This window comes from Chinchilla lanigera, unplaced genomic scaffold (assembly GCF_000276665.1).
Source record: "Chinchilla lanigera isolate Chin_1 unplaced genomic scaffold, ChiLan1.0 scaffold00050, whole genome shotgun sequence".
In the NCBI taxonomy this organism is placed as follows: domain Eukaryota; kingdom Metazoa; phylum Chordata; class Mammalia; order Rodentia; family Chinchillidae; genus Chinchilla; species Chinchilla lanigera.
The window spans coordinates 15,024,130-15,033,351 of NW_004955451.1; the positions used below are offsets into that span (position 1 = coordinate 15,024,130).

General features: G+C 63.5%; 1 protein-coding gene across 1 annotated transcript; it reads left to right on the forward strand.

Annotated features, from left to right (window-relative positions):
- Positions 1-3,054: 3,054 nt before the first annotated feature.
- Positions 3,055-5,701, forward strand: Igfbp4 (insulin-like growth factor binding protein 4; the record flags this gene model as incomplete). The annotated part of the gene is given in 3 exon segments (XM_013519360.1): positions 3,055-3,212; positions 3,503-3,637; positions 4,734-5,701. Coding segments are annotated over 3 exon segments (428 nt in total), but the record flags the coding sequence as incomplete, so codon positions are not given.
- Positions 5,702-9,222: the final 3,521 nt, after the last annotated feature.

The following is a 9,222-nucleotide window of genomic DNA, read 5'->3' on the forward strand; positions in this document are numbered from 1 at the left end:
AGAGGCACACAGTTGGGTAGCATGGCACTGACCCTCGACTCTGCTGGGGACGGGGAGTTCCCAACCCGGGCCCAGGGTCCCTCTGGGACAGCGCGAGGGAACAGACAGGCTGGGTTAATTTTTAGTCAGCGCAGCAAATATTGTCCTCCCTGCTTCAGTGCTGGGAATCCGGTCGGGTCCTGGGAACGGGCCCTTCCCAGAAAGCCTGTGCCTTTGGGGCGGGGAGGAGGAGCACGGCGCCCAGCATTGCTTCCTCCTCGTTGTGGGCAAAGCCCGGCTGTCAGAAGTCCTTCCCTTCGCAGACAAAGGAGCTGGGCTGCAGTGCAGGGCTGGAGCCGTGGGCAGCCTGCGCGAGGCCCTGGGCTGGGGAGACGGTCGGGAGCAGAGAGGGTCTTGACCCTGGTGCCTTCTGCTGCTGCATGTGCAGGGTGGGTGGAGCCACCTGCCTTGGCGGCGACAGGAGGGGACCCCCCTGGAGCAGACCTCTGGGACAGGGCCTGGTACCCCGTGGGGGAGGTTCCCAGGGGGAGGCGAGGAAAGGCCTTCCTGGCAGGGCGAGGGCGTGACCCTCTGGGACAGGGCGGGCTGCCCAGCTCCGAGCCTGCGTGACCACGGGGGTCCAAGCTGGAAGTGAGAAGTCTGGGGGTGAAGTCGGGCAGCAGGAACTTTGGAGCTGCTGCTGCCCGCGCGGCGTGGCCTCTCTGCTCAGAGCTCCTCGCCCCTCCGCTGCCCGATCCAGTGCAGAGCCCAGCTCCCCTGGGCCCATGGCAGTTGGCCCAGCTCCCAGCCAGGCCACCCTGGAAGCCCTGCGTCCCACTGCAGCTTCCTAGGGTCAGACCTCCCCGGAAGGGGTCCCACTCCAGTTCCTGCTCAGAGGGGACAGGGCACTGGGGTGGCCTGGGGAGCGGCCTGGGAGGGTCATGTTTTCCAGAGACCCGGCGCTCCCACCCTCATCCCCAAACCCGCTGCCCAGGGTGGGTCCTGCCCCGGAGTGCGGCTGGCAAGTGCAAGTCTATGTGGAAAGTCGGCACAAGTGCCGAGAGGCTGGCGGGCCAGGTCGCTGGGCCTCGGGTCTGGGTCAAGTCCGAGCAGGACGGGGTCAGAGTGTGGGGTGCGCGTGTGTGGATGCCCTGACGTCTGCACACCTCACTGTCTGTGATTCCCGGGTGCCAGCTGTCTGTGTAGGTGCCCCTAGATGATGTCTGAACTTGGCACGCCTTCCCGATCTGCTAAGTTCAGACATCATCTAGGGACCAGTGGGCTGGGGGCACCAGCACTGGGGAGGCCAGACAGGCTGTCCGTGTGACCCAGGGCGGTCCCCGAAGCAGAGCACGCACTAGGCAGCCCTCAGTCTCAGGAACCCCTCGCTCTCGGCAGAGCCATCCTCTGTAATGCTGAACACCCCAATATCCTCGGATGATCCTGGAGGGTGGGTGTTTGTGCGCTTCCCCTTATAGCAAAGGGGGGGGGGTCGCCCTGGGCAGCAGGTTGTGCTTGGGCCTCTCTCTCTCCCCTACCTCTTGCTCAGTTCTGTTTTGTTTAGGGACAGGGTCTCACTGTGTAGTCTGGGCTGACCTTGAACTCTCTGTGGAGCCCGGGCTGGCTTTGAGCTCGCGGTAATTGCCGTCTCAGCCTCCGAGGCGCCTGGATGACCCGCGTGGGCCACCGCACCTGCCTGTAGCTTGCTCAGCGCTTGGGGCCTCCCTGTGCTGAGGCCCTGCCCTTCCAGGGTGGGTGGCTCCTTAAAGAGTCTTCCTTAATCCTGAGCTGGAGCCTGAACTCCTTCTGCTTGTTTATCAACAGGAAGCAGCAGCACAGTGTGGTTTCCTCCATGGGGGTGAAATGAAGGCAGACGCAGCAGGGGGAGGCTCTCGAGGTGGGAAGGGGCCCCTGCACTCGTGTCCTGGTGACCCTGCCAGCCTCACCCGGGGCAGCGGGGTGGGTAGTATGCATTCCTCTTTATTCTAACCCGGAGCTCCTCTGTGACAAAACCTCCCGTCCCCGGGGAGTGGTGCATTCGTAATCCTCGCTGTGGGCTCTCGGCTGAGCCTGGGAAGGTCTAGCGTCCTGCTTACCTGGTTGCCCTTTATCTTTGTGCGTCCACCCACTCCTCCTGAACAAGAAGGGCAAAACGAGAACCAACCCCCAGCTTTGGCTAAGCAGAAAAATACCGTTTGACCCAGAGGCGGCTCTGGGAGCCCTGCCACGCATGGAGGAACCTGCTAACTCCTCAGGAAAAAAAAAGTCCTGACGCAAACCAGATGTAACCTCCTGTCCGGCTGCCAACATCTGGAATGCTGCTGGCAGGGGCTCGGCACTCAGGCCTGCGGCGCGCTGCCAAGCCAGCGTTTCAGAGGTGGCTCTGATGTCTCGGGCGCAGCCCCGTGCCCGTGCTGGCTGCGGTGGGAGGAGCCGGGACTCCTGGCTGCTCTGGAGCTGAGAGCGCCTGTGGGGGTCTCCGGAGGGGGGGAGCTGCCACTGTGTCCCCACATGCGCGTGGGGACTGACGTCTGGGGTGAGAGTTAGGGGTCCAGGGCTGGGGGCTGTGTGATGGCCCTTTTGGTCCTGGGGCCACGCCGGGTGTCACACTCACATGCACACACACGCACACACTTCCCCGTGCAAGCAAGTGTGCGCAATGACTCCCACCCAGGCTGCCGGGAGAGCCTTCCAGAGGCAGGACGGGAAGGTGAAACATCTGGGAGAAGGGTAGGGAGAGGCCAGGACAGCGGACAAGATCCAGTAGGCCCAGCCCCACCCACCAGCCTCAGACCTCCCTGCAGGGCCCAGGGGACCCTCCTGCAGCTGGTGACTCATCCGAGGGCTGGCCTGGGTAGGGTGAGGGAGGAGCCCAGGACTGCAAGAGGAATGTTACCCCGAGGCGCTCGGGCTGTAGGGCGGAGCCGGGCTGCTCTCTGTCCTCCTGCCCCGGGCTCCCTGCCATCCCCTGTGCCAGGCCGGAGGACCCCAGGGGGAGCCGGCCAGGGCGGGGTGGGGCGGCTCGAAGCCCCGTCCCTCCGGCCACTGACCTCTGCCCTCCTCGGCCCTCTGCAGACAAGGATGAGGGCGAGCACCCCAACAACAGCTTCAGCCCCTGCGGCGCCCAGGACCGCAGGTGCCTGCAGAAGCACCTGGCCAAGCTACGTGACCGGAGCAGCAGCGGGAGCAAGATGAAGGTCGTCGGGGCGCCCCGGGAGGACGTGCGGCCCGTGGTGAGGACCGGTGGGCCGCACACGCGTGCACACACGCATCTTTGTCGGGCTCGGCCTGCAGCGGGCGGGCTCAGTGTTTCCGTACGGGTGCCCTGGTTGGGGGTGTTTCCGGGGACCCAGGCCTGGGCCTCACAGGTCACTCTCGCAGTGCTGTCTCCCTCCTGCCTGGCAGCCCTGCCCACTCCCCCAAGCTTCACGCCCGTGCTGGCGTCCCCCAGCTCGGGCTGGCGCCCTGCGTCCTTGGCCCTGGTGTCTCTGTCCCTGCTGAGCAGGATGTGTCCCCGCCCCAGCCGCAGGGCTCCTGTCAGAGCGAGCTGCACCGCGCCCTGGAGCGGCTGGCCGCCTCACAGAGCCGCACCCACGAGGACCTCTTCATCATCCCCATCCCCAACTGTGACCGCAACGGCAACTTCCACCCCAAGCAGGTGGGTCCCCGCCCCGCGCTGGCCTCCACTAGACCCTCAGAGGGAGGCTCAGGAGGGGCTGTCTCCAGCCCAGACCTGACCCCGGGGCCCCCGAGCCCGACCCTTTAGGAGATGAAGACACTGAGGCCCAGGAAGACCCCAAATCGCTGAGTGAATTCGTGGCAGACCCTGCCTCTTGGCCGGGCTGCATGGGACAATCCTGCCAAATGCATAGATGCATTGTTGTTATTATTATTACTACTATTATTATTAGTATTATTACTACTAGTATTATAGGGAGTGAACGCAGGGCTCTAAGCACTCTGCCACTAAGCTGTATCCTCAGTCTTTTTTTTGGAGACAGTCTCTAAATCGCCCGAGCTGGCCCTGGTCTTGGGCTCCCGCTGCTCAGCCCACTGAGAAGCTGGGGTTCAGGCGTGCGCCACAGTGCCTGACTCGGTCTCCCCTGCTAGCAGCTTCTGTTAGCGTGGGACGTGGGATGCAGTTGATGGGGCAGCACTGCCTGACGGTGATTGACTGAACTCCAGGATTTACGTCAGGGTCACTGTGTGTTCTCTGATCTGTGTGGGCCTTTTCCGCCCGGTTCTCAGCAAAGTGAAAGTTGTGGTTTTCGATCCTTTATCCCCCCGACCAGTTCTGACCCTTGAGCCAAATGCATTCCAACTCAAATTCTGACTCTGAAGATGTACTTTATCCCTGACGCCGGCTGTCCGGACCCTGACCTTCTGTCTTTACCCGCTCTAAGCCTCCCCTGAGTCCAGTGTTTGCGTGGAGTCCTAAGCCAGCTGCCAGGCTTATCGCACCTGAGCCCGACCTGCCATCCTGCTGAGGGCCACAGTCCCAGCGCCATCTGGATGCACCCCAAAGTCGCCAGCAGCACCCCAGCCTCGCACCCCTGTGGTTAGGGCCCTGTCCCCGCTCTGCCTCTTCCTTCTTGGCCACCTTCCCTGGGCAGGGCCTGGAGGAGCAGTGCTCACACGCTCCGGCCCCCTGTGGCCTCAGGCGTACAGGGTTTACGGCTGGGCTGGGCTGGGCTGGGGAGGGGCGCTGGACCCCCCCACCCCTTGCAGCTGACCCCGTGCCCTTGTCTTGGCAGTGTCACCCGGCTCTGGACGGGCAACGTGGCAAATGCTGGTGCGTGGACCGAAAGACGGGCGTGAAGCTTCCAGGGGGCCTGGAGGCCAAGGGGGAGCTGGACTGCCACCAGCTGGCTGACAGCTTCCGAGAGTGAGCCTGGCGCGGACAGGGGCTCCGTGCCTCGCTGCCCCGAGCACCGGGGCTGGAGGGTCGGCCCAGAAGTTTCTCTTGGATGTGTGTGAGTGTGTGTGTGTGTGTGTGTGTGTGTATGGACACGAGTGTGCCCAATGACCTTTGGGGCTTAGATAGCCCAAGAGGTTCGAGTACAGCAGTGGGGAGCCCTGGTGTGTCTCCACCTCGATCTTGGATTCATTCACGTATTCATTCACCCACTCGTCCACCGAAAACATGTATTGATCACACGCTACGCGCCAGCGCCGGTTCTCAGTTCTGGGCGCACTCTGACCCCTCGATGGAGGCTTGGGAGGCGTTAGGAGACAGGAGAGGAAGCCAGGCTCGGAGACGGGGAGCGGTGTGAGCACTGCCTTTGCCCCCCTCTCCGTCTGGCCAGAGGCTGGGGTCCCGGGGAAGTGCAGGTGGCCCAGGGGCGTGGCTCCCGCCAGCAGACACCCACCTTCAACCTGGGTACGGTCAGCTCGGCTCGGCTGGACTGCTGGCGCTGGGGAGGGCGGGGTCCGAGGAAGCCCACAGCCAGGGAGGGCGGGAGGTGGCCAGGTTGTGTGTGAGTGCTGGGGGTGGGGTCTCGCTGGGGCCCTCCTGTTCCTCGTAGTCATAGCCGAGAAGTCACCAGAGGGACCCCAACTTCCTGGGGGACCCGCCATCTCTCCTGCCCCTCCCCCTGTCCCTGGGCCTTTCCAGCTTGGCTGAATGGCAGGTGACGGGGACCCGCTGGCTGCCTGTGATGTCTTTCTTTTCTCTCTATCTTTTTTTTTTTTTAACAAAACAACAAAACCAAAAATGTCCAGATCATTGTGTTTGCCTGGTTTATTTACAGAGACGCCACTGGGGTGGAAAGAGGAGGGCGCTGCGTGGGGCCCGGCTTGGCCTGTGGGCAGAGGCTGTGGGCACTAGGGCTCTCCTCCCTGTCTGCAGAGTCGGGGTGCTCAGACCCCTGCGGGGCCAGGACCAGCTCCCCTGGGCACGGTGCAGGGCGCCAGGCAGCGGCTCCACATCTGGATTTGGTTTAGCGTAGCTGGGGTGGTGGTGGGGGAGCAGCAGCCTGTCGTGCAGCGGGACGCCCGGATTCCTGATGGGGGTGGAGGTGCCGCCGCGCTTTGATCTCGAGGCTTTGGGAGGGGAGACACCTTCTCTTTGATGTAGACTTAGCATCTGTGCCCATGGGGCTTTTTCTCGGAGGTACTGGGACCCAGAGGTGCTCTGCACTGAGCCACCCTCCAGCCCTTTTAATTTTATTCTGATAGAGTCTTGCTAGGTTGCCCAGACTTAGCAATCTCCCTGCCTCAGCCTCCCGAGCAGTTGGGGTTATAAGTAGGTGCCTCTGTGCCTGGCCGGACTGCCCACCCGGATGCTTACCTGCCTCCCGGTGCTGCTGCTGCTCTCATAACCTCCGGAGGGGCCGCCAGGCTTTGGTTTCACTGCCCCTGACTGCGCAGCTCTTGTGCTGCCTGGGGTGGGGGTGGGGGTCCGGGCCTGGGGAAGCCTCTGGCTCGGATGGCACAGGGTGTGGCCATGTGCAAGGCAGTGCCACTGCCAGCAGCCAGGGATAGAGGACAAAATGGCAGCGAGTGGCTCCCGGCCCTTGGCCACTAGTCAGGCCCCGCTCCTGAGGCCCCTGCCAAGGGCGTTGGGTGGTGGTGGTGCAGGTGGCCGGTTAAATCCCAGGCCCCTGGGCCAGTGTAGGAAGTGCCCCTTCCTGAAGGCCCCCTGCTGTGACCTCAGGCCCCTTGGAGCTCAGTGTATGCCAGACGCAGGCTTCAGCGCCGTCATGGGAGTACCTGAAAGTAGCCCTGGGTGCCTGAGGGGTGCCCCCGTGATCCACGCGTGTCCCTGCATGCACGAGTGTGTGCACACGTGTGAAAGTGCTACAGTGATGCTGGAAGTGTGAGGAGTGCTCAGATCCTGGTGATGGTGTAGACGGGATGCATGCTTGGGTGGTGTGCTCCCACCGGCGTATGAACCCAAGTGTGTGTGTCTGAACCAAGGTGTGAACATACGTGCGATATGAGCAGAGGGATGGAGGCGTTCACAGAGCACACGTGTCCCCTGGGCCACACTCACTTGGGGTCCACTCTGGGGGGCTGAGGGGAAGTGTCTAGCACTGGAGAACGGAGGAAGTGTGCTCTGAGGGGGGCCACATTCTGCCTAAAGTCTGCTCCCCTGCTGGGCATCTTACCCCCACTTTAGGGGTCAAAAGAAGAAAATGTTGTTCCGGGCGTGGTGGCACACGCCCGCAATCCCTGCACTTGGAAGGCTGAAGCAGGAGGATCGCTGAGAGTTTGAGGCCAGCCTGGTGTACACAGTGAATTCAGTGCCAGCCTGAACTGCATAGTGTGACCCTGTCTTAAAACAAAACAAAACAAAACAAAACAAAAACCCAAAAAACAAAACAACAAAAAAGGACCAAACGTCTGCACCCAGTCTTCCCTCGGCCTCGGATGCCCTTGAACGGCCCCTCAAGTTGCTGCCGGGAAGTGGGTACCGCTGGCGGCGTGGGAGGAGGCGGCAAGGGCCGGACTCCGCTGTCCCGGGGGGCCGCCCTACGGGCTAAGCTCGAGTGCCGGCTTGGGGGAACGCGGCCTCGGGGCCCCAGCCCGCTGGTGCCGGTCTGCGCACATTTGGTTTGCATTTGCCCCGCTCCTCAGCGAAGATCAAGCCCTGACGTCGCTGCCGGCGGGCTGGGTTTCCGCGGCGGTGGGGGTCGGGAGGGACGCGGGGCTCGGACGGCGCTGCTGGATTCGGACGGGGGCCGCCCCCGTCAAGCCCCTGCAGCTCTGCGGCTGCTAACCCAGGAAGAGCCCACTCCCAAGTCCTCTGCCCTCAGGGCCGGGTTCTGCCACCTGCGGCTCTGGGAGTGTGCAGGACAGCGGGCCGCTCACCCCTCTCTGGGGGACACACGGCTATGCGGCGGCTGACCCGAAACGTCCGAGGCAGTGGCTCTGCCTGGTTTCTGGCAGTGGATGGACGGAGCTGGAGGTGCTGGGGGCTGGGGTGGGGGTCCTCTTGGGGGAGCGGGAGACAGGGGTTTGTGGGAGAAGACAGGCGCGAGAATCTTCAGGGAGGAGGGCCAGGGATGGGGACTGTGTGTAGCCAGCTGCAGACACAAGCCGAGCCGGCCGGCATCTAAGGAGGTCCTCGGTGTCGGAGTGAACTGTCCGCACCCTCTCCGTGCCTGAGGGTCCCCGGGGCTGCTGCGGGTTCAGGTCAGAGAGCAGGAGCGGGGCTGTGCCCCGATAATCAGAACCATGCCCGAGTGTGGCAGCAGGCGCCCCAGACCCCCGCTGCTCCCCCAGCCCCCGACGGGGACCTGGACCTGGGACCTGGACCTGGGACCTGGCGGGGTTCAGCCCGCCGGGGGGAGAGGCGGAGGCTGAGCGGGGCTGGCGGGCGGGGCTTCCAGGCCTCACATGGTCTCTAAAGTGCAAACAACATATTTTCGCCATGCACTGGTATTTAATTACACATAAAAACAGAGCCATTAAACTGAAATTAAACCCTTGTTGGAATCACTTAATTCAGGGCATGACAAATTGCTTTCAGTGGAGGCGGACGCGGTCCCCAGGGGTGGGGCGTGGAGAAGGCGGAGATCAGTGGCTTCCAGGGCTGGCCGGTCCCCTCTTTCTCTCAGCCCCCTTTGCGAACTCTAAATCCCCTAACGGAGGCCAGAACCCTCTTCCGAGGGACCACCCAGGCCAAAGGGACGCCGCCAGGTGCAGAGGCACAGGGTTACTGCCCACTCGGGCCATTTTCCTGAGGGGGACGTTGAGGGATGCCAAGGCCGCCCCAGCCAGAGTTAGGTTGGAGGGGAGCAGGCTGCTCTTCCCCGATCCCTTTGCCCTCGCCCTGCGCAGGCCGGGGTCCGGGCCCCTGCCACCCCAGGGTGGGCAGCTCCTGGGGCAGCTGTGCAAGCGCCTCACATGTGGGCTGCTAGCTGCACCCTCAGCGCCCCGAGACACCCGCAGAGGCCAGAGGGGTGGGCAGGCCGAGGCAGCTGCCCTCGGACCATGGCCTCTGGGGGGCAGGGTGACCTGGAACACGACGCCCCGGAAACAGGTACCGCCATCCCTGGGAGACAGGGCTGCCGGAGGAGAGCAGCTGGGGCCGACTGGGGACCGGCGCTGCCGCCCGGCCTGGCCCGGCACTCGGGGTCTCCGCCTCCCTTCCGGCTCCTCGTCGGGAGGGAAATGAGAGCTGACTGCTCAGGAAATCGGTGCAATTTCCCAGCATCATGGAAGGTTGGTTGGACAATAGAGCACCCCCCAAAACAACAGAGAAAAAGAGCTGCGCTGCCCTGGGCCGAGCCGCTGCCT